Consider the following 22,782-nt stretch of genomic DNA (forward strand, 5'->3'; position numbering starts at 1 on the left):
ATTTTATTTATATATTACTAAAGATCGGGATTGTGTATAACAAAAGAAATAAGAAGAATTTGGGTTCGAATAACCCAAGTTTTAAAGTCTGATGTTTGGTTGTGTATTCATAAACTAATTATTCTACTCTAAAAGTAGGGTCTTCCAAGAGATTCTCGACGATGATTTAATTCATTTGTTTATGCATAAAAAAACTATTATCCTTAAAAATTAATTGGCAAAAATGCAACAGCGAGTGATCTATGAACATATTTGGTAGTAGTAACTAATCAATAGTAAACAGGAGCAGTCATTCATTAGAGGACTACACTGATACTATAAATTTAATAAGATGATATACATTCGTCTTTTTTTTAAAAAATAAAATAAAATATGAGTGTCGTACTAAACGTTTAATATAGGCTACATGATCAATATGATTCGTTTTTATAAATAGTTATACATCACTGCCAAGTTCTATATAGAATCACTTTTTATGATTAAAAAGAGTTGGAATTTTCTTCTAAAAAAGGCACATATTAAATTTATTGTTTTGGTTCCTGCAGGTCTAAATTCTCTAAACAATAGTATTCCATGATCATAAACAACCTTTGTTTTTCCTTTCTTTATTTTCTCTTTTATCTATCAAAATGGGCCCTCGCCGATATTCGTGTTTTTTATTACAAGTAGGACTTGCTGCGTATATACTTGGTACACTTTTCTACTATTTTGGTCAACATTCCACTTTTTATAAAAGCACGCTAACTTCTGCTGCTACCAACGTCTTTTGGGATTCTGCTGATAATAAGCCACTTGAATCGTATACTGTAGGACCGCCGTATATATCGAATGGTTTGACGGTTACTTTACCAGCTCCATCTAATACAACTGAGCGTCAAAGAGCTGCATTTATTGTCCTTGTACGAAACTCTGAATTGAATGGTATGCTGCAATCCATGCGAGATGTTGGTAAGCTATAGGGTAAAAAAGCAGCGGAAAGTGTATTGAAATAGGCTTTAGAGGATAGGTTCAACCGTAAATTCAATTATCCTTGGGTTTTCTTGAATGAAGAACCATTCACAGAAGAGTTTATTTCAGCTACTACATCACTTGCTTCAAGTAAAACGCACTATGGGCTTGTAAATGAAACTATGTGGAGTTATCCTGATTGGATTGATCAAGAAAAAGCAGCTTTATGTCGCGAGCAATTGGCATATGTACCTTACGGAACAAGTGAGAGCTATAGACACATGTGTCGTTTTCAAAGGTAAATGCGTTTTTATATAACCACACAAAAAGGGGTACTCATCAAAAGTAACTCAGTGGTTTCTTTTGGAGGCATCCTCTCGTATTGAGTCTTAATCTGGAATATTATTGGAGAGTAGAGCCTGATGTAAGATATTATTGTGAACTAGATTATGATCCTTTCCTTTATATGAAGAAAAATAACAAGAAATACGGTAAGAGAAAAGAAAATAAAGTTGATAAAATGGTACTGAGAGCTAATTTAGTGGTTAAACACCACAAAAGCTTTCAATATTTCTTTTAAAGAACATTCAGGAACAATTGCAACACTTTGGGAATCAATCAAGGGATTCGTTCACGACGCAACCAAGCAAGGAAATAATTATTTCCCAAACTTGGCCACGGAAAGCCTATATCGATTTGTTACAGATGAAAATGGCAGTGAATATAATCTATGTCATTTTTGGACAAACTTTGAAATTGCTAGACTAGACCTGTGGCATACAGAGGCATACCAAGCCATGTTTACATACCTTGACAAGACTGGGGGGTTCTTTTACGAAAGATGGGGCGACGCACCTATACATTCTATATTTGCTGCGCTCTATCTCAAGAAAGAAGAGATTCACTTCTTTAATGATATTGGATACAAACACAGTATATATGAGCATTGTCCAGAGCAAGAAAACCTTTTAAATAGATGTTCATGTGAAGCAAAAAATACACTTGGTGAAGTTGTCCTAAATTAATTTTATATATTCAACCACTAACATTATCTTTATAGATTTTACGGATCCAATGAGTTGTTTGCATGAGTATGTTGCTGCTCAGCATTATCATTCTCCACAAAATAAGTTGACAGTGAATCAAATTCTAGCAAGCCGAGATTATGTATAGTTGCCTTTGACATACAATGTCATTTTGTTTAATAAACTATTGTTGTAATTAAAAATTAACAGTGGCACTATAGTATGATTTACTGATAAAAGCATATTCTTTTTACATAACTGTGATGTTTATACAAAAGAAAACTTTTATTCTTCAACTTACAGTATTTAATCAAGCTCCATATTTACTGGAACTGAATACACAGAAGGTTCATTGAGGACTTCTATACGAGTACTATGATCATTTTGTTGATGTTTCATTATGTCCTCTAAAGCAATTTTATCTCTAGGATCAAGAAGCCTATTAGTGTATTAGTTGTGGAAGGAAAGGTCTTTTGGATGGATAAATAGTTACACAGTGTCGCTCAATATAAAATCGGGAACTCTTGGCTTTGAATCACCAGGATCTATTTCTAAAGGAAGTCCAGAGTCTACATCATCAATGAAGGTCTTATGATCAACTGCAAGCGACATAAAGCTACTGTCATCGTCTTTATTTTCAGCAAGGAATTTGTTAATATCGTCAATTCTTATCACATTATTCCCTTTGTCTGTTTGCATAAAGTTGCTTATATTGTAGATAATCCGCCTTCCGTCATATTCTTTGTACATGAAAAACATTAGAAAAAGGCTTTTACAAAAAAATAAATTTACTCTTAGGATTGCGATTGCTGCTGTGATTAAGTGACATGGCTGCCATGTCTTTTGCAAAGTTCTCTTCTGATATCAACCTCTTTCTAGGAAAGTCGTACGCTATACTTTCGTTATCATAAAGTCTTTTATGTGGGGTGTCTTGCATTTTTTTCTAGAAGAAAAAAAAAAGGATTTTTTATTATGAGCTGAAATTAAAGCATTTGCATTATTTTTCTTCGGCACATCCGCAAGGATATTTTGATTCAATATTACTGCAATCAAAGATTGGCTTTCTAAGTCTTTCGTTTACTTTATTATGCATAGCACAAAGCCACTGTGAAGCAGCTGATCTTGACGAAGTCTGAGGTGGGTATTTGGTAATGAGCTGATTGAAATGATGTGCACTATACAGATTGGTCTTTTAGTTCAGGTTTCCGCCAAAATCCTCATTATTAATTACCATTCACCACAAGGATATAACTTGGAAAAGAGAAGCATAAAGTCATTTAATGACTCACGTTCTCTCTTCGTTGGAACCTCGGGATACCTTGCCATCATTGTATGTAAAAACTACAGTTTCTCTTTTGAGCTTCACCAGTGCAAATAAAAACCTTTTTAAAAAATACCTTCCATGTTGCTCTACCAAGCTGTGCTCTATATTTTTACAAATTATAAGAAAACTGATTTTAAAGTAATCTTTTAATTAACCTTTCTGTTTGATTTGTCATGTGTCCCATTATGACTTGGGTATCTTCTTCAGGAGCAAATTCTGAAGATTTCATAGCTTCAGAAGATTGCAACTTTAGGGGATTGATTTGTTTATTGTATAAGAGTGAAATAGTTGTAATAACAAGTATAGCTAGGCATAGTACTGACACGGTTCCTATTCGCTTCATTGATGCTGATTTAATAAAAAAAGCGTCAAAAAAAAGCAGGAGATAAAAAAAAAAGCAGGAGGTAAAAAGATCATCTCTTCCCTAAACAATTATTCCGAAGTGGGAGTCTAATAAAGCAAAAAGAACTTTTCTATAAAAGTTGTTTTAACCAATTGTTTGCTATCATTAATCTATAACACAATAACAAAGAATAACAATAAGAATTTGTTTCAGTTGTCGTAATAGGAATACGATCCTAGTGGATTAATGGATAAATAAGTTATATTTCGGTAAGTTAAAGCTATTGTTGAATAAGTCTGTCTATGCATTGCATATATGCTCTACAGTGAAAAATGAAAAAATATTGTATTTTTTTAAAAAATGAGTACAAAAAGAAATAAATAAATATGAGAAAGGGACTTATTCAGGAGCATGAGAAAAGAGGTAAGATACTGATTCACCATTATGAGTTCTACGGATGGCTTCAGCAAGAGTTGGAGAGATATCAATAATGTCAAGTTTAGGACAAATAGCCTAATAAAAAATTAGTTTTCACAACCATCACACAATTCTATATATTACCATTTTGTCGTGGTGAGGGATTGTGTTTGTGACAACAAGCTTTTCAATGACAGATTCATTGATAACCTTAATAGCCTTACCAGAAAGAATACCATGAGCAACAATAGCATATACTTTAATAGCACCATTTTCAACCAAAGTCTTAGCGGCTAACCCAAGTGTACCACAAGTGTCTGCCATATCATCAACTAATATAGCAATCTTTCCCTGAACATCACCTACCAAAACCATACGAGAAACTTCATTAGCTCTCTTACGTTCCTTGTGAATCAAGGCAAAATCAAGTTCGAGACGGTCGGCAATTGAAGTGGCACTATTTTTATAATAAGAGATCTATTCACACGGGCGTCATTCATTCTTACCGTTTAGCACCCCCAGCATCAGGAGAAACAATGATAGCATTCTTCCAGTCAGGGATCTGAGTACGAATGTATTTGATCATGGAAGGTTCACAATACAAATTGTCTACAGGAATATTAAAAAAACCTTGAATTTGAGAAGCATGAAGATCCATAGTGATAACATGGTTTGCACCAGCAACAGTCAGCATATTGGCCGCCAATTTGGCAGTGATGGGTGCGCGGCTTTTATCTTTTTTGTCTTGTCGAGCATAAGGGAAACAAGGGATGACAGCTGTAACTCTACGAGCAGAGGCTGTTTTACAAGCATTGATCAAAATCAGCAATTCCATCAAGTTGTCATTTATTTCACCACAGCCGGACTGGATAATAAAAACATCTTCATCACGAACGGACTCTCCAACTGTAACAGAGGTCTCTTGATTGGAATATTTCATAACAACAGCCTTAGCCAAATCGATACCCATACGACTAGCAACAAGTTTGGCAAGCTCGGGGTGAGAGTTACCAGTAAAAATTTTAATGGCGTTATCAGACATTGTATAAACTATGTGAATGGAAAGGGGATCGGTACTCTCTTTTGTTTGGGATAGTCCTTGAACAAAACAGACTTTTTTTTATTTTATTTGGAAAGAAGTCCCATTTAAACTCAGAGGTGACTCTACTGATTTTGCAGAATTTCAGTGAATTTTTAGATTGTTTAATCTCAGAATTTGGAGAAATGTGGCTGATATTTTTTGAGAAAAGTTTATAAAAAAAAGTATACTGTATTAGCTAATATTTTTTCTTCCATAAGTAATCAAAACTCAAAAACGAAGCTTATATTCTTGGTCCTCAATAATTTCTTAGTTACTTTTGAACATTATTGTATTAGTTTGGGAGTCAACCAATATTTGCCGAAAATCCAGCGCTGTAGCAAAGTGGGACTGCTAAATTTTGTTAAGGACCCTCAGGTGTACTACTGACGATTACACTGGATTATTTATTTAAAAAAAATATGTGTACATTGTATTCATTGGAAAATCTTGATGGTTTATGCCGTAATTGATTTATTTCTTCATAAATAGTAATATGTTTTGTAGTCATCTAGAGATAAATATTTCATATATTAAACTGGGTATAAGTAGCAAAGAAAATTATATAAATATATTAACATTAAATAACTACAATATAACTACTTTTATTATAGTTACAAAGTTTTGTAAAAGAATCATAGATATTAATAGAAATATGTTCATTTCCTTTTGGGACTGCAGTTGACAAAATATCTGCTAGTTTTTTATAATTCATTATTCAGTTTCGAATTAGCAATCGCAGAGGCAATTGACTTACTATCCTCAAATATCATGATAATATCCATAAAAACCTGTTTGATTTTTTCACCTTTACATTTTCTATGCAAATTCCCAATGAGTGATAACCCGACAAAATCACTATCCCCATGCTCCCACTGAAGAAGCTATGGAGTTGAATAGCAAAGATGCTAGTGTATTATTTGATTCGCATCCTTGTTTGTGTACTCAGCTAAATTCCAAATGATCAATGGTCGCAAACAAATGTTACTTGCATACTTTGATGAAGTACGTAAGAAGCAATATGTAGATGTGTCGATGGAACTTTGATCTTACCTGTCTTAGTTGAGCATGATAATTAAAAGATAAAAAGGAACGATTAGGTAAACTTTTTTTCATATATTATACTCTAGATCTCTTCAAGACTTTTTCGAAAAATGAACATACGAGTATTTTAGTTGAGACAAATTCATTCAAACTTGATACTTTTATCATCAAACTTTTGTCAACATTAATACGAATACTGGAATTAATCTATATTTAATATGCTTATTACTGGCTACAGTGGTTGTGACATTTCAATAAAGTTTGATATATTTGAGATATCCAGGGATGGAGGCATACCTAATGTGATTTGAGCAAGAAGATAAGATACTTAACCCTTAGAATCTCTTTGAACTGTAATTACTTTTACTATAGAAATAAAATAAAATAAAATACAAAAAAACCACGTCGAACATTAAGCTTTCTGATTTAAATAGTTGATAAACAATATATTTAGAGATTCTACATATATCAACATAATATGATTTACATAAACGTTAAAATAACTATATCTCTTTTTTCTATGTGATTCAAATTGTCCATCCCTATAATCGCATTTGAGCTCCCAATTCATGATATAAAATTCGTAATTTATCTCGGTTTGTAGGCCTCGAGATAGAGTTTGAGTATAAAAGATTTAAGAGTAAAAATAACAAAGTAAACACATTTGTTATAGGTGGTCACCAGACATTGTAAGTAGATCACGATTGTTTTAAAAAGTAAAATGATTTGATTTGAATAAAAAGAGACACAATAAAGATTATTGATTTTAAGGGATTTGACTTGCTTGTTTGATGAGGTAGAACAAACGATTTTAATAAAAATAGGTAAATGAGATTTATTTAGATGAAAGGTGCTTCAAAGTAAAAAATAAAAAGAATAAGCCCTTTTTATATAAAACAAGATGTTGTAAAAGTAAGAAAATTTTATTTGCATCACAAAAGCTATGGACTCCAATTTTGGTTACGAGTTTAAAAAGTTACTTTGTTCGACAGAATTATTTCCTAAGGGTTGATTACTTTTTTTTTTTTTTTTTTTTTTTTTTTTTTTTGAAGAGGAAAGAAAAAAAAAAACTTAGTTGTTGACTACCATCAGTTCACTAAGCTAACCACTTTACTAATAATTCTGCTAATTTCTGGTAAAGTAGATGGTTCAACAGCCATCGATTCATTCTATTCGCTGTTCAATGGGATTAATTACAATCCTAAACTATCTCGGCTGCCTCTAATATAGTGAGATCTACCACTATCAATATTGTCACAAATATCAATATCCAAATGGCCACTTTTTTAGAAGCTGCCTTTTTCGCCTGAAAGCCGGTCTTTATGATATCGTCTGTTCTATCGTAAATTCTGTAGTTAGTTGCTTCTCTTAAAATTTGACAACAGTCTGATCTCTTCACATTGTAAATTTTACTCTAACTTAAGAAATGGAGAGTATGGATAGATGCCTTCAATTTTTTTTATCTACATCTCACTTTCTCTCAAGAAGATGTATGCTCAATCCTCTGGTCTTTTCAACCGTTTTCTTCTGTGGAGAATACTGATTTTTGGGTCCTCAAATACTGTGTCCTCTCAATTGTCCGGCATGCCCATTGGAGGTTTACTATTGACAAAATTTCTTTTATTGATGAACAACTAGTTGGTAGCGCTATGTCGCGCTTTGCCATCCTCAAAAGGGGCAGACTCGACCTTGACTAGCATGTTCAATTGCTTATACTCTGTTTCTGTTGGTTTACACCACTTTTAGATGTGTGGTTCGCAATACATTTTATAAATAAAAATAAACTGTTTATTTACCAAAAAAACTTCGTATGGTAAATTTCCACGCTTAAATAAGCCAAGCACCATATAGCCCACAGACTTTAACTAAAATATTTTGTATATAGATTTAATAACAATAAGCTCACTGTACTATGGGCCATTTGGTCAAAGAAATCCTTCATTGTACATTTATACACTCTCTTTGTCAGTGCTATGATAGCTTACGCTCGGCTATTTTGCTCCTAAAGCTGTGTATCTTCTAAATCTATTATTGCGAAAAATAGGTCAAAATTACTTGAAGGTTAATTATCGTATTAATATCATATAAATATATCTAGATTTGTATGGCCAATGTTACTTAAAATACGACGATTTATATGGGAATAAATATCCTATTTTACAATTCATCCAGTTGTTGATACTATAATTTCTTAATTTTTAAATTGTTTTTATAAAAATATATGCTTGGGATTCGATACTATGGTTTGAAGTTTTAGTTGAATATGGCAGGCGTTTCCTTTGGCCCTTCTTTTTTACTATTCGTTAGCTCTACTAGTTTAATTTTATTTTAAGAGCATAAATATTGACTAATCAAATAGGAATCATCCCATATTTGAAGTAATCTCCAACACAATTTTACCATCTCAACATTATTTAAAGTACCTTTTTCCAAATCAGATTTTCATTTTCCCCGTGAATGTTACCTACTCTCAATGTTTATCAAAAAAGGCTGACAATAATCTGTATGCCCTTTTCTAAAAAAACAAGGTAGCAAAGATTATATCGTTTCAACTATTTAAAATGTATACGCACAACTATACTAAAGCCTTCATTGAATAAAATGATAAATAACCAGTTGTGGATTTTCACATTTACATAGCAAATTCTTACAAAAATAAAATACGTTACTGAAATTATTACTCTCTTGAGCTAACCATAAGCATTTACTTTGTTGCTTTATTTTATATAACAAAAAGTAACAAGTAAAATAAGAAAATGGTTTATTAAAAACAGCTTTGCTTATAGAAAAAGTACCAAGCGCACATTACTTATGTGCTCTTTATACAATATATGTTTTAATAAATTCAATTAAAAGAATATGACTTATGACAAATATCTGAAACCAGGGTGAAGATCACAAAGTTCCTCGCCATAAGCCTCCGTACTGTATTCTTCTGGTGTCAAATTGTTACGCCTGGCATTTTCTCGGATTAAAAGGTATTTGAATATGAGCGATAAAATAACAGTACTACACAAAACACACAAGATAGCTGTGTTGCCATGTACATACAGTGGTGCATCATTTGAACGATATATTTGCCCAGCTATAGCACCACCTATGTTACCAACCGAAACTAGAAAGGCTGATGCTACACCACGCTTTGTATGTCCACCAATATTGCTTGTAAGCCAGGTGACCATAGGAGGAATTTGAGCAAAGACGCCTGCTGCGGCAATAAAAGCAGCAATATACATTGCCACTGCTCCTCTTTCGCGAAGAATGATTAAAAGAGCGTATCCAATAGCACTAAAAGCAGCGGGTACTGCAACATGTAAGCCTCGCTCACGCTTTTTGTCTGCATGCATTGATACTAAAATGGTCAGAATACAGGCTAGATAAAGTATTAAAGGCGCATAATAGAATATTAAATATTTAATTTCCTTACCCAATCCATAAGGAGGAGCTGTCATTGCTTGTGCATTAAGTTCAGTAAACCCCATGCCTTCAATAATACTGGGCATAAACAGACTTAAAGAGTAAAGGGGTATACAGCCGCAAAGGAAAATAAGAGCATGATAGTAAACTTTATAGTCAGTAAACGCCGACCTGAATTGTTTCCATGAAAAATGCGTTTGGTTTGCTGGACCTGCATCTTTCTTTAATCTATGAATTACAACTTCACGCTCTCTATCATTGATAACTGCATAAACAAAAAGATAAATACTTTATGTATCATACTAGTGTTCACAACTCTTACATTTTGAATTTTCTGGAAAATCTGGAAGTAAGGCATAAGCAGCAAATGCAAGAAGCAAAGTGGGTATAGCTTCAATGATAAAAATCCACTGCCATCCATGAAGACCACCAACTCCATCCATTTGCATAATTCCATACGCAAGTACCCCTCCAAATGCCTATCAAAAAAAAATCAGTTCACATTTAGAAACAATACAATGTATCATTACACCGGCTAAAGTAGAGCAAGAAAAGAAAAGGGCAACGCGCGTAGCTTGTTCGCCTCGAGTATACCACAACGATAGATAAAATATAATACCAGGAAATAGACCAGCCTCAGTTATGCCTAAAAAGAAGCGAGAAGCCAAAAGTCCAGCCGAATTTTTACATGCTGCCATGCATGCCATCTGAAGAAAAGAAAGCTCAGATGAAAATAACATTTGAATTCATGTAAGCCTTACTACTGTACCCCAAGAAAGCATGACAATAGGGATCCATTTACTAGGACCAACGACTTTTAAAATCATGTTAGAGGGTACTTCAAACAAGACCTATAATCCATTGAGACAAATATTAAAATAAAAAGGAATAATGACATACATAACCAGCAAAAAAAATAGATAAAGCAGCGTTATAAGCATTAGGACTGATATTTAGATCAGTAGTTAGACCAGCGAGTCTAGCGTTACCGATGTTGACACGATCCAGAAAAGAACAAAGGTAAAGTGCACCGATGAGAGGAATGATGCGTAAATCCAATTTCCACAAAAGAGCCCTCGATTCTGAGGGTGATGGAGCAACATATGATGAAGAGCTATATCCTCCTGATTCATTCCCAGTTGAGCGTTCTTCATCAGCTACTTCATTGTGTTCAGTAACTCCATTTTTTTCCATAGTTACCATAATGAATAAAAGTAATAAAAGAGAAGAAAATCAAAAATACAATACAACCCTTGAAATTTTATAACGTTGCATATATAGCAAATCTTTCTTATTTTAACTGGGATATTGTTTCCGACCCTAATTTTATTTACAACATTTGACTAATTTAATCCCATCCTTCTGGGACACCTTTCGCACTTGGTAAATTACCTAGATACAGTCCAAGTGTAGAGGACCACTTCATTTGATTCTTTAAACATGACTTAATAACTCTATATGCATTTGTATTTGCATAAGGCACAGTTGTATATGGATCCTTATATATTGCTAATTCACCGGTGATTGGACACAAACAAGGTTTATTTGGTTTTGGTCGCTTGTCTGACCAAGAAGATAAACAATTTATGAGTTCAGTTGATTCAAGGTCATCCGTAACTATACTTTCTTCTTCAAAACTTTCTAGAAAAGTAACAAAATTTCTTCCCATCGGCTCCAAATCTTCTTTTGACTCATCCTCTTCTTTTTCTTCTTCTGGACATCTTTCAATATACGAATAATATCTTATATATGGCTCCTTTAATTCTTTTCCCCCTTTGACTTTTACATTTGCTTTACGCTCTTCTTCCTTCTTTTGCCATTCTAATAACGATGACATATTCTTTTCTTCCGTTATTGCAGCCTCTGCTAACAATTCTTCTTGGCTTAGTTCATAACTAATTGATTTTTCTCTTTTGGGTTGGGCAGCCTAAATGATTGACTTGTTATATTGAATATCACTCACATATGCTGCTTTTCTCGTACCTTTTTCTTTTCGCTCTCTTTTAGCTGACCTTCTAAAAGTATGCGATTAAGCATTGTGTTTCGTCTCGAAGACTGCCTCACTATGCGATCCTCATTACTACCCACAACGCTTTCTGTTTCTCTTTTTCTTTTTCGCTTTTCAACTGGCTTGCGTGGAGCTTTAAAGGTCTTTGGTATAACGCTTTTATGCGACTAAAAAAAAAGAATAAGTAAAGTTGTAAATAAAGCAATTACTCTTCTTCACCTTTTTCTCTTCCTTTGCGATTTCTTTATCTTGTATTTTTCCTTCTTCAACATGTTCTTGTTCACCTTCAGACGAATCAAGATCAAAATCTGAATCAACTTTATCCTCTTCCTCCTCAATCACTATTCAGGAAAAAAAGATTAAAATCCGTTGTTGTAAAAGAGAAATACCTGTTTCATACTTTTCTCTAAGAATTCTTGATCGCTTTCGTCATTTTCTTTGTATTCAAATAATTCTTCTATTTCTACTTCTTGATTTAACAAAGCACGCATTCTGTATTTTTATGTCTCGAGTAAGTTTTATTTTACAGATTATCAAAATCCTCCTAATAATTTACCGACTGCCAGCATTCGAACGTCTTTCTCTTTCCTTAACCAAAGACATTATAGTATACAATCAAACCTATGGAATTTGACGTTTTCTCAAAAATAAATGTCATGAGTTTAAATCGTTTTTGTCACTTTGGTTAAAAACAATTGTCGGGGTTCTTTCGCAAATTCATACGTAACACATACTACAAATACAAACTCGCCATCACTATATCACCTGGCTCTACTAGTCCAACAAACACTACAACTCTGATAAGCAATCTCAATCCAGAGGAAACTGCAGACCTGCTTTCAAAGTTTGAAGCTTGTCGCAAAACTTTAGCTTGTCCGCAATGTGCAAAAAGAGGAGTCTTTCGCCGTAATGGCAGCACTAAGACTGAGCCCCCACAACCAACCTTCCGCTGCAATGGCTGTGGCATTAGCTTTCGAGCCGCAACGATAAAATCCATCGTCCTTTCTTCACTTTCTACTTCTTTGCAATTGTCTCCCATGGAGGAGAATTTTGAAATTTCTAGAACTTCTACGGAAACTCCGACTCTACATACGAAAGATTTGCAAACACTGTTAAACATGATTCAACGCCTCACCAATGAACTTGCAGCCGCCATATCCGAAATCGAACAATTGCGTGCCACCACTTTACAGTTACAAGATCAACTAAACAAGAAACAATCTCGCTCTAATCAACATGCTAAGTCATTAACAACAAACAACCAATATTCAATTGATTTCCCTGATCTTACCTCAGTCTCCCCACCTTGGCGTAACTCTGACCAGGTTCGTCGCATCAAAGAGAACTTAATGCAGGAACAACAAAAACGACGTCAACAACGTCAGAAGGCGGCCGCAAGGCTTTTGCAACCACCTTCTGAAAACCAAAGCTTCCAGTATCTCTACCTCCCAACGAAGCCACGTGTACCTATTGGACAACTTAGATCTCGACTACGAAAACTTGACATCAATAATAATCGCATTCTGGATATTCACTACCCGGACCGTAATATTGTGGCCCTCCTAGTGCATAATGATTACGCCAATGAACTTCGATACCAGCTAAAGAGGTTCAAGGTTACACTAAAGGACAACTTTGAGTGAGAGTACGCAGTGAACCTGATAAAATCAGGTTTTGGACTTGAGTACTTAAAGCCCCCAATACCAAGGTGATCGCAAAAAGGATCGTGGTGATACTTGCTTGAAAAAAAGTTTCTTTTGGGCCAAGAAATTTTTCTACTATAAAAAGGACAACTTTGATCCCTGTGATCCTAAAATTCTACGTGACCCTAAATACATTGATGCTACAGAAGAGGAACGAGCCAATCTTGCTTTCATGCACCACTGCAACCGCATGGAACGCGCACTGAAATTCATCTGTGTCCCAGTTAAATTTGCTGTTGCACGCTATTTATGATTTTGAATCGGTGCTTTTTTTTTATTCAAAGCTTGGGGAAAGGAATCATCCGCAAAATGGCGTTCTCTTGTAAGGAAGCCAATTTTACAAAAACTTTCAACACAAAAACGCGACTTAATAAACATAACCATGATGATCATACTTCACAAGTTACAGTTTCAAGTTCTACAGAGTAGAGACGTATTCCAGTTGTAGATGTAGCTCAACATACACGCTCGGCCATCTATATCGACCATATACTATTTGGACACTATACGACTATGACTCTGCACAAACAATTGATTCACAAGCTAAACTTGGTTCTTTATTGTTTCAGAAAATTGCATTGAATGTACTTGAATCATCTAAAAATCTTGTTGATCCTTTTATCGAAAAGAAAGCATTGGAAAACTTTCAAGATAAAGGAGGAGAACTTGCAGCTACGATTGAAGAAATGTTAAAACTCTTTCGAAAAAATGAATGCATCAACATAATTGATAACAAGGATCTGGACAAACACCTTCAACCAATTGCTCAATCAATGTGTTCCTCAATACGTATTGCAAATGGATCGGCAAAAGAAAGATTGACAAAGAAGTTTTCCTAAATTATTCGTTATATATATACACATCTTTTTTATGAAAATCTTCATTATGTGCATATCCATTCCTTTCATTACACATATACCTCATATAAAGAATTCCCATTATTATTAATAAAAACTATTGTGATAAAAACCGACAATACGATTTTTCGAAAACGACAATCATTCAGGCACTAATCGACAATTAGATTTGCTTAAATGTTATATTTTATTAAAGGTCCAATTGAGCGCTAAAAATAAAACAAACAAGTATCCGCCCGGACCATATCAATCCGTTTGGAGGTTTGATGTTTAGAAAAAAACCCCTTCAGGTTCAAGAGTAAAAAATGAGAAAGGAAAGTAGGGTGCATAGGGAGACATACGAAGCTAGTTAAATTGTTTCAGCCATTCAATTAGTTTTTGGCCATGAGGTGTCTTGCACGGGATGATTGTATAGTGTTGTAGTTGATCTAATTCATGGAGGATAGAACATATAACGGACCATCGACAGATTCAGGACAAAGCAACACTAGAGGGAACAAATGCGCGTGTCGGAAGCATATTCAAAAGGAAAGATATAAGGTCAGCTATTGCTTCAGGCATACAGAGACGGCGATGCGTATTTAGGCAGCTGATGGCGTGACGTCTTGATAGATTGTTGTTGGGATGGTAAAGGACAATTGTTTTTAACCAAAGTGACAAAAACAACTAAAGCTCATGACATTTATTTTTAAGAAAACGCCAAATTCCATAGATTTGACTGTAATATATATGCTTTGAGAATTGTGTTATGTACAATATTTTAGCTGGTGTGAAAAATAAACTATGAAAATTCATTCTACCTCTTTCACTTAAAACAGAGTCCGATCAAAATGCATCTGACACTCCAATACAAACACTATTTCTTTATCGCAATATATTAAACAACTAGACTAGTAATAGATCAGGTATAGGATCTATAGATAGCTTTATCAATCAAACTACTATTCCTATGAGCTGTAATAACCATTTTTAGTAGAGAAAGAACAAAAGACTCCTTTGAGGCTACAGGAATGGTTCTAATTTGAAGTGACACTATAAACACCAGAAAAGCGAACAAAAAAAAAAAAAAAAAAAAAAAAAAAAAAAACCTTTTAATATAGAATGCAATTTTATTTCTATATAAATCAGTATAACACAGTTATTTATAAAAATAAACCACGCGTAGCCTAAAGCTTTATACAAACAATTATCAGAACATATAAAGAAAAAAGACACTATTTTTTGTACAAAACAAATAAAAATTATTCTATTTATTGATAAATCAATTAAATCGCTATGTTAGACTAATGTTTCAACAGCTTTAATAAGTTCTTGGAAATCAAATTGACTTGGGGACTTGTGAAACTTTTCTACAAGTTTCATGTTGTTTTCACTGCCAGAAGCATAGAATTGCTGAAGGGCGAATGCCAAAAACTGAGCATTGGCTGTGTCCAACATACGAGGTTCATCAGTAATATCACCTTTCATCAGTACAATTCCTTTAGATTGTTGAAGTTCTGGAAAGTGTGTCAGCGTTAAGAAAGGTCTTGCTTCTGTGCCTTTTGTCTTGTACTCTAAAAGAGAAGTAAAGTGACATTGATGGAAATTGAATTGAAGGAAATAAAATTCGACGCCTTCTTCTCGTGGCATAGGTACAATAAACTATGATATGATCTATAAGCAAAAAGAAAAAATAAATATGTGAGGTAAGGCTTTTACCATTGGATAATCTTGACTACGCTTATACAACTTGTCATATATGTCACTAGGAATGACGGCAGTGATACAGTCTTTGTTGGCATGTCCTGCAGTCCAGATCTTTTCAATGTTCTCTGGTGTTTCCTTTTCTAACAATTCGACTTTTACAAGTTTATCTAAGGTCTATCAATAAACCATTAGTCAATCAACTGAATTCTACTTTTTTTTTTGGATGATTTACAGGTGCTGAGGAGTCATAGGGTAATTGAGATTTTGCTGCAACAGCCGCAGGAGAGGGTTTCACACTTGTTTTTATATCTTTCTTGGGTTCAACCTTTTTTGGCTTTGCTTCTTTTAACTTTTTAGTTGCTTCTTCCTTAATTCTTTTCTTCAATTCTTCAATAGTTATTCCTTCTCTAAAAATAAAGCAGTGTTTTTCCTCCTTCCTTTTCCAGTAGCTATTAGCCTTACCTTTTAGCAACTTCTCTAATCTTTTCGGCGTATTTTGATTCATAGTTGACAGGTTTTATGTTGCTATTTAAGAATCGAACATGGTCTAGTCTACCAATCTCAGTTTATCTGCTCTCTTTTTACGTTATTGAAATAATGCTTTACCTTTTCTAGCAGCAACTCTAGTAAAAGATTGTAAAGTAAAGCTCTTTTGGTAAGTACCAAGTTGTCTTGCAAAGGAAAGTTTTGAAAGCATTGCAAATAAAAAGAAAAGTGCCAAAAAAAATGACAGGGCAGAATAAAAAGTTAGAATATACTGTGACTAGCTTTCAGGTTCCAAAACTGTCAATTAGACCCCTTGCTTGTCTTTTGTAAAAAAAAATTCATTTTCAAAAAAGCATGCTGGGAGCTAGAAGAATTTTTGCCACTAAAAAGTAAAATTTACTTTTACAAATCGAAAAAGGAGCAATGTTTAACTGAAGATCTCTTTTTTTTTAATTCGCAGGGCTTTTCAATGCACAACACAACATGGACGATCTCTTCGCATGGTGAGTATAAATTTAAAAAAGGGACTTTGCAGAAACAGATCAAACTCATTCATAAGAATAGTTATCGACAGAATTATTGGGACGTTCAAGAGCTCAGCCTTTAAATACTATTGCAGTTAGAGCCACAAAGTTTAACGGATCTCGAGTGTTAGGCAGTTTTAGTGTAATGAACCATATGAACGTTCGTCACTTGAGCACTACTGAGGATCAGACACCAGTAGCTGAATCAACAACCGAGCCGGTAACTGAATCAGCCAAAGAAATTGTCCAACAAGCGATGCAGACCTCTGCCCCTGATTCACTTGTTTACTCAGCAGCACAACTTGGCGAATTCAAGGCTCTTGGTTTATGTAATATGACACCTGTTGGTGCATTAGAATCCATGTTTGAATATATTCACGTATACAGTGGCCTTCCTTGGTGGGGAACCATTGCGGTGGCTACGCTTGCTGTGCGTATCGCTTTACTACCATTGATGATTAAAATCCAAAGAAACAATGCTAAATTGATGAATATCAACCCAGATGTCACTCGCATTATGAACAACTTGAAGACTGCACAATCTCAAGGTGATGTTTTGTCCGTAGACAAATACAGCCAAGAAATTCAAACTTTGTTCAAGAAGAATGAATGCCATCCAATGAAGTCCTTGGGTCTTCCTCTTGTCCAAATGCCTGTCATGATCTCTTTTTTCATGGCTATTCGTAGTATGGCTGAAGTACCTGTTCCTGGATTGTCAAACGAAGGTACCCTTTGGTTTACTGATTTAGCCGCTAAAGATCCTTATTATATCCTCCCTGCCATTAGTGCAGCAGGTATGATGGCTGTCTTGGAAGCTGGTACCGAAACTGGTGCTGCCAACCCACAAAGTAAAGGTATGAAGAATGTCTTCCGTGTTCTTTCTCTTGCTGTTGTTCCCTTTACCGCCTGGATGCCCAGTGGTGTCTTTGTATACTGGATCACTTCCAACTTTTTCTCTATTGGTCAAATCCTTGCTTTAAAGAGCCCAAGCCTCCGTAAAGCTTTAAACATTCCTTTGCTTGTAAAGAAACCTCAAGAACTTCAACAAAACACAAAAGGATTCATGGAAAACTTTAAAGATCAACAAAAGCACTATGAAAAATTAGAAAAAGAACGTGCTCTCCGTGAAAGACAGCAAGCTGCTGCAGCCGCAAGAAGAGCAGCAAAGCGCAGATTCTAATTGAATTTCTTATTTTGTTATATTTACTATATATGAATAGACAGTTTTATTTTTTTAATCGTTAACACAGCTAGCTTTAATTACTTATATTTTCTTTTTCAACCTATCTAATAGAAGTTTTAAGAATTTTCCATTTTGAGAAAGATCTAAGACTAGTTCTAACTGTATACATTATTCTTCTATACTCCTGATAAAGAATCTTTTCAATCCTCTATTTAAGGTATTCTAATTATGTATCAAATCAAGTCACGGGACTTCCCAAGCTATTTTACCGATTGAAAGGTTTGAGTTTGTGGATTGCTTTGCTCTTTACGTCTCCCTGTTAACATCATCCTTTCTTGGATGTTGAAAGGAAAAGTAGATGATCCGACTATATGTAATTTAATCTGTCACAACTAGATGACTCTTTAGAAGAAATGAAACTGAATACTGAGTACAATGTCAAAGGCTTGATGACGGTGAAGAAATATTAGCTGTTTGTGAGAATTCATGAGCTCGAAAAGCTTCAGAAACAAAAATGTAAACTATCAAAGAATGTGAAGTGAGAAAAGCATACATGTAGATTTTGAGATGAGTATGGAAAATAGCCAGCCTAAAGGCGCTTACAGAAAATATACAGAAAATCAGATTGCAAATTTAATACATTATAGATACAAGGAATAACTATCTGTTGATGCTGTTGCCATAAATAAAATTAAGGACAAGTGAGAGGTTAGCAAGAATTATGCTTGAAAAATATCAAGATGATAAAAAGAAATTGTTTATAAAAAGATACAATAATACATGATCCAATTATGAGACATATCAAGCGCTTGCTTGTTTAGAAAAGAATTCCCTTGCTGTAATCAGCAGACTATAGCTGACCTTTATAATCTGTCTGAACGGCTGAGCGTATAAAAAGCAATTGCTCATAAACATGTAATGGAGCGGTGCTTATTTTCGTTCAAAAAATTAAGCTGATTAGTGACAGCAGAAGCATTGGTTAGGCTATAAAGCTTCACAAAGTAGTAGCAAACCAATGCGTACTGAAAGAATGATTTTGCAGGAGAGTTGATGTTTACTGACAAAGCTGATTTTATATGTATACGGTTCACAACATCACTTGATCTAGAAAAGGAGAGTCAGTCAATTTTCGCACTCTTCCACAAAAAGGCTACAACTGCGTCTGTTTGCCTCCATATTCGCTATTCTTAAACCCTAATGAAGCAAACTAAAAGCATCCTTTTATAGGAACCACTTTGACGCAGCTCAACAACATCTGATAGATTAACCGAAGCTGCGAAGACGAATCCTCTTTATCCCATTTTGTCAAGAAACATTAAACTTATAAAGCGTTGAGCAGCGATATAAATAAAAAGTAAGCTGATAAATTGGATGGTTAATCAGCAAGATTAATTGTTTCAGTCAGCTAACTAGATCTTCAAGCGATATATAATTTGGGAAATGCTATGTTTCATCTTTATGCAGAAGATTTTAAAATCAAAGAGGAAATAATACTATAGTTAAAGAGTACAAAAGTTTTCTTCTGAAATGGGGATGAGAATAAGAACTATGGAAATGATCACAGAAAAGGGTTTAATTGAATTTATATTTTTAGTGCAATTCCTCCCAAAATTGGCAAGCTGATTTAATGATATATTATTGTAAACAGCACAAGTTTACTAAAGCACATTTGAATTCAATTCCAAAATTCAATGTCTCTTGCATGATGAAAGATTACGTATCTTTTGGACAGAATGAGATAAAACGATAAGTACACCGCAGTCAGGTTAAGTAAGCATATAAGGGATTTCCAATGTGAATAAAACCGCGCCACAATAGTGAGTAAACACACGTGTAAGGTTACTCTTAATGTATTTTGTCTTACATCACTGGGTGTCGTACAACAAATCTGAATTTCATGAAATATCTGCTTTTCAAGTGAAGGGACCCAAACCAATTATGATGTTGACGGTCCCAGATGGTGGACTTCAAATCCATTCAACTGATATTAAAAGCTCAATTTCCGTATTAAAAAAACCATTGAGCGTACCTAAAAGAATCCAATCAGTAGATTTACAAAATCCAAGTAATAGATTTTTCATTGCCTAATAGTGATTCATTTTCATTTAACGCTCTTTATTATGATTGCTAAAGCATGCAACAATGTACTTGAATATGTATTAAGAAATTCAATTCAGCATTCTATTAATGTTTTTATTTTTATTTTATTTTTTCGAAATGCTCGAATAAAGAGCATTTTTAAATAGGACTTGATCGATAATAACAAGTTTATGCTAATAGAGTATAAAAATCTTTGGTGAGATTATTTAGACATGCATCATGGCGCAATACCTATGATGTACATTTACAGTATTCAATTGCACACTTTTTTGTTTGCACTCTGTGTGCGCTCTGTCCGAATTTCATATATCGAAAAAAAGAGCTCAAAAAGTATCCAATCCATTTTTTGATCATCGATGCTAATCATTTTTTTTGCCGTGATAATGAAAAGAATATCTCTTGACAAGGCTTGCCATTTATGTGATAGCAACAACTTTACGAGAAAGTAACGCTTTATTGTCATTTAAAAAGATGATCATAGTATAGAACCTTTACTTTCAAAATGTCTTACTGCAGCTCCGTCAGTTGACTCAGTGATCGTCCGCGATTGCATTAATATCAATACAATTATTATGTATGCTTGCTCTTGCTGCGTCTATAAGCAAGTTCTTTACCTACAGCTGAGCCTAACCCTAAAATGATTCTACCAGATATCAAACCTGTTATCGGTGATCAGGAAACAATAAAAAAGAAAATGGTCAAGACTTTATATATTGTCAACAACTTGTCTCTACGATCGTTTACAGTTTTAAGCAAAGATGGAAAGGAGCAAAATGCCTTGTCTCATTCATCCATCATTGAAGAGCTCCAGCGTAATTGTGACTTTATTGAAACAATTTTATCAAAAAAGTGAAGATCTGAGGAGGAGGATATGCTTTGTATTACATGCACAAAGTATGTCAACGAATCTAGTTTAGAAATTCTACTCTTAAACTCATCTTACTATAAATTATTACGACAATGTAAACTGGATTCTTTTAGATAAGATCAATGATTTTTCCTAATACGAAGAAATTGAGCTTTTAATATCAGTTGAATGGATTTGAAGTCCACTATTGGGACCGTCAGCACTATAGGAATCCAGTCTGAAACATGCATATCCATTAGAGTAAAACTGCTGATAAAAATAAATACTCAGTACCGGACAAGTTTTTCTTTTTGAAGATTTTATTTATTAATACATACAAATGAATAAAAAAGGGGAATATGAACATTATCTAAACAGATATTTATAAAAAGAAAGCTAAAGTACAAAACGCAATTATTTAAACAGCGTGCCAGGTAATTTTACCAACACCTTTATTCATATCGCCAATGACTTTCTTGAACACTTTAGGAGTAAGATCGAGATCACCTTTTTTACATTCAGGACAAGCATCATTGACTGTGGCAGTAACAGTTCCCTTGGGACCCTTAATCTTGAGCTTCTTTCCGCACCACTTTGATTTCTTGCTGGTGTTTCCGTATTGAGGTCGGTTCATAGCAACAATCATAGAGTTATTTCCTTCTTTCTTTCCACAAGCACCTGTAGATCCACCTTCACTAGCAGGCAAGAACCAAGTACCAGTACCTGTGAAGGTACCACTTGTTCCACTTCTTTTTTCCAATTCATCTTGTTTGCTGGTTATGGGAGCTGCGCAAACCAAGGTAACAAAAATAGCGAGGATAAGTAAAGCAAGAGTACGAGACATGTTTGTTTTCAGTTAATTTTCAAGTAGATAAGAACGACCAGCGCTAAGAGGGTAAAATACAAAAGAATAGAAAGATTGGGGTTTTTTAAATAAAAAATTTTTTCTTCAAATCCGAAAAACGCGACCATGTATTTATACAAAAAGTTCAAACTGACCTAAAGTATATTAAGTTACACAAAGTATGAAAAGCTAATTTAAACGGAGAAAATAAGAAAATTCAATATGCTCAGGCACTAGAGTACGACAGTTGTAAATTAGTATTTCCTAATTAGTTGTGGTCTCCTTACTTCGCCTCCGAAATGAAGCTTTGGCCACAAAAATAATAATGCTTTTAATATCACACTTTTTTGTTTTATACAAAAACATTTTTTCCCTTCGCAATGAGTTACAATAGTGGGCTTATGTCTTGAAAATCAAATAAGCATTTTTCGCTTTTGTAGAACACAATTGCTGAGGAGATTGGGGTTCGGCACCACACAACAATAAAAATTGAAGGCACCCTGTATTTATTCATAAGCTGCGGGAACTCAGAACTTTTTTCTTGTACGCCCCGCCTTAGACAATAAGCTCAAATTTTTTCTCCTATTTTCTTATTTCTATCTATTTGAACAAATAAATGGGTTTATTTACGTATTTAGGATGAATATGTCAAGTAAAATGCGATAATAAAATATCAATTAGATTGCTATATTCTTGAAGCTTTAAAAGCGTATAATATGTATCCAATTTGTATCACTTTCTAAACCAAGATGTTTTCTTTTAACAAGCACATTAAATTTAATTACACATAGTTTGTTCATATGATGGAGGCAAATTGTGAGAGTACATTTAATCTCCGACTGAAGCTTTTGATCTAGATCGAAAGGGTAACAATTGACAATAGTCAACAAATATTTATTAAATGCAGAAGGTAGAAAAAAAAAAGAAAGGCTCGGTTTTCGTAATTAT

The 22,782-nt window shown here is 34.1% G+C and overlaps 12 protein-coding genes across 12 annotated transcripts; 4 read left to right on the plus strand and 8 right to left on the minus strand.

Annotated features, from left to right (window-relative positions):
* Nucleotides 1-629: 629 nt before the first annotated feature.
* On the plus strand, nt 630-2,121 carry RO3G_04986 (uncharacterized protein; the record flags this gene model as incomplete). Its single annotated transcript, XM_067659576.1, has 5 exons — nt 630-948; nt 1,000-1,246; nt 1,303-1,439; nt 1,531-1,881; nt 2,009-2,121. 5 exons carry the CDS (start codon nt 630-632, stop codon nt 2,119-2,121), a joined length of 1,167 nt encoding a protein of 388 aa, XP_067515677.1.
* A 341-nt stretch (nt 2,122-2,462) lies between these two features.
* RO3G_04987 (uncharacterized protein) lies at nt 2,463-2,910 on the minus strand (the record flags this gene model as incomplete). Its single annotated transcript, XM_067659577.1, has 2 exons — nt 2,463-2,713; nt 2,871-2,910. 2 exons carry the CDS (start codon nt 2,908-2,910, stop codon nt 2,463-2,465), a joined length of 291 nt encoding a protein of 96 aa, XP_067515678.1.
* Nucleotides 2,911-4,039: 1,129 nt separating this feature from the next.
* On the minus strand, nt 4,040-5,099 carry RO3G_04988 (ribose-phosphate pyrophosphokinase 3; the record flags this gene model as incomplete). Its single annotated transcript, XM_067659578.1, has 3 exons — nt 4,040-4,153; nt 4,202-4,514; nt 4,564-5,099. 3 exons carry the CDS (start codon nt 5,097-5,099, stop codon nt 4,040-4,042), a joined length of 963 nt encoding a protein of 320 aa, XP_067515679.1.
* Nucleotides 5,100-5,723: 624 nt separating this feature from the next.
* RO3G_04989 (uncharacterized protein) lies at nt 5,724-6,251 on the minus strand (the record flags this gene model as incomplete). The annotated part of the gene is made up of 3 exons (XM_067659579.1): nt 5,724-5,734; nt 5,893-6,019; nt 6,189-6,251. 3 exons carry the CDS (start codon nt 6,249-6,251, stop codon nt 5,724-5,726), a joined length of 201 nt encoding a protein of 66 aa, XP_067515680.1.
* A 1,562-nt stretch (nt 6,252-7,813) lies between these two features.
* Nucleotides 7,814-8,100, minus strand: RO3G_04990 (uncharacterized protein; the record flags this gene model as incomplete). Its single annotated transcript, XM_067659580.1, has 3 exons — nt 7,814-7,918; nt 7,976-8,044; nt 8,086-8,100. The coding sequence occupies 3 exons, from the start codon at nt 8,098-8,100 to the stop codon at nt 7,814-7,816; spliced, it is 189 nt and encodes a 62-aa protein (XP_067515681.1).
* Nucleotides 8,101-9,043: 943 nt separating this feature from the next.
* On the minus strand, nt 9,044-10,799 carry RO3G_04991 (uncharacterized protein; the record flags this gene model as incomplete). Its single annotated transcript, XM_067659581.1, has 7 exons — nt 9,044-9,134; nt 9,231-9,552; nt 9,607-9,861; nt 9,919-10,075; nt 10,127-10,242; nt 10,366-10,447; nt 10,497-10,799. The coding sequence occupies 7 exons, from the start codon at nt 10,797-10,799 to the stop codon at nt 9,044-9,046; spliced, it is 1,326 nt and encodes a 441-aa protein (XP_067515682.1).
* Nucleotides 10,800-11,763: 964 nt separating this feature from the next.
* Nucleotides 11,764-12,095, minus strand: RO3G_04992 (uncharacterized protein; the record flags this gene model as incomplete). Its single annotated transcript, XM_067659582.1, has 3 exons — nt 11,764-11,771; nt 11,814-11,945; nt 12,005-12,095. The coding sequence occupies 3 exons, from the start codon at nt 12,093-12,095 to the stop codon at nt 11,764-11,766; spliced, it is 231 nt and encodes a 76-aa protein (XP_067515683.1).
* A 627-nt stretch (nt 12,096-12,722) lies between these two features.
* RO3G_04993 (uncharacterized protein) lies at nt 12,723-13,247 on the plus strand (the record flags this gene model as incomplete). Its single annotated transcript, XM_067659583.1, has 1 exon — nt 12,723-13,247. One exon carries the CDS (start codon nt 12,723-12,725, stop codon nt 13,245-13,247), a length of 525 nt encoding a protein of 174 aa, XP_067515684.1.
* A 2,195-nt stretch (nt 13,248-15,442) lies between these two features.
* RO3G_04994 (uncharacterized protein) lies at nt 15,443-16,547 on the minus strand (the record flags this gene model as incomplete). The annotated part of the gene is made up of 5 exons (XM_067659584.1): nt 15,443-15,805; nt 15,863-16,024; nt 16,083-16,257; nt 16,313-16,397; nt 16,457-16,547. The coding sequence occupies 5 exons, from the start codon at nt 16,545-16,547 to the stop codon at nt 15,443-15,445; spliced, it is 876 nt and encodes a 291-aa protein (XP_067515685.1).
* Nucleotides 16,548-17,014: 467 nt separating this feature from the next.
* RO3G_04995 (uncharacterized protein) lies at nt 17,015-18,040 on the plus strand (the record flags this gene model as incomplete). The annotated part of the gene is made up of 1 exon (XM_067659585.1): nt 17,015-18,040. The coding sequence occupies one exon, from the start codon at nt 17,015-17,017 to the stop codon at nt 18,038-18,040; it is 1,026 nt and encodes a 341-aa protein (XP_067515686.1).
* A 2,740-nt stretch (nt 18,041-20,780) lies between these two features.
* On the plus strand, nt 20,781-21,004 carry RO3G_04996 (uncharacterized protein; the record flags this gene model as incomplete). The annotated part of the gene is made up of 2 exons (XM_067659586.1): nt 20,781-20,955; nt 20,994-21,004. The coding sequence occupies 2 exons, from the start codon at nt 20,781-20,783 to the stop codon at nt 21,002-21,004; spliced, it is 186 nt and encodes a 61-aa protein (XP_067515687.1).
* A 404-nt stretch (nt 21,005-21,408) lies between these two features.
* On the minus strand, nt 21,409-21,834 carry RO3G_04997 (uncharacterized protein; the record flags this gene model as incomplete). The annotated part of the gene is made up of 1 exon (XM_067659587.1): nt 21,409-21,834. The coding sequence occupies one exon, from the start codon at nt 21,832-21,834 to the stop codon at nt 21,409-21,411; it is 426 nt and encodes a 141-aa protein (XP_067515688.1).
* Between the last annotated feature and the right edge of the window lie 948 nt (nt 21,835-22,782).

Source organism: Rhizopus delemar, genomic scaffold, assembly GCF_000149305.1.
Source record: "Rhizopus delemar RA 99-880 supercont3.3 genomic scaffold, whole genome shotgun sequence".
In the NCBI taxonomy this organism is placed as follows: domain Eukaryota; kingdom Fungi; phylum Mucoromycota; class Mucoromycetes; order Mucorales; family Rhizopodaceae; genus Rhizopus; species Rhizopus delemar.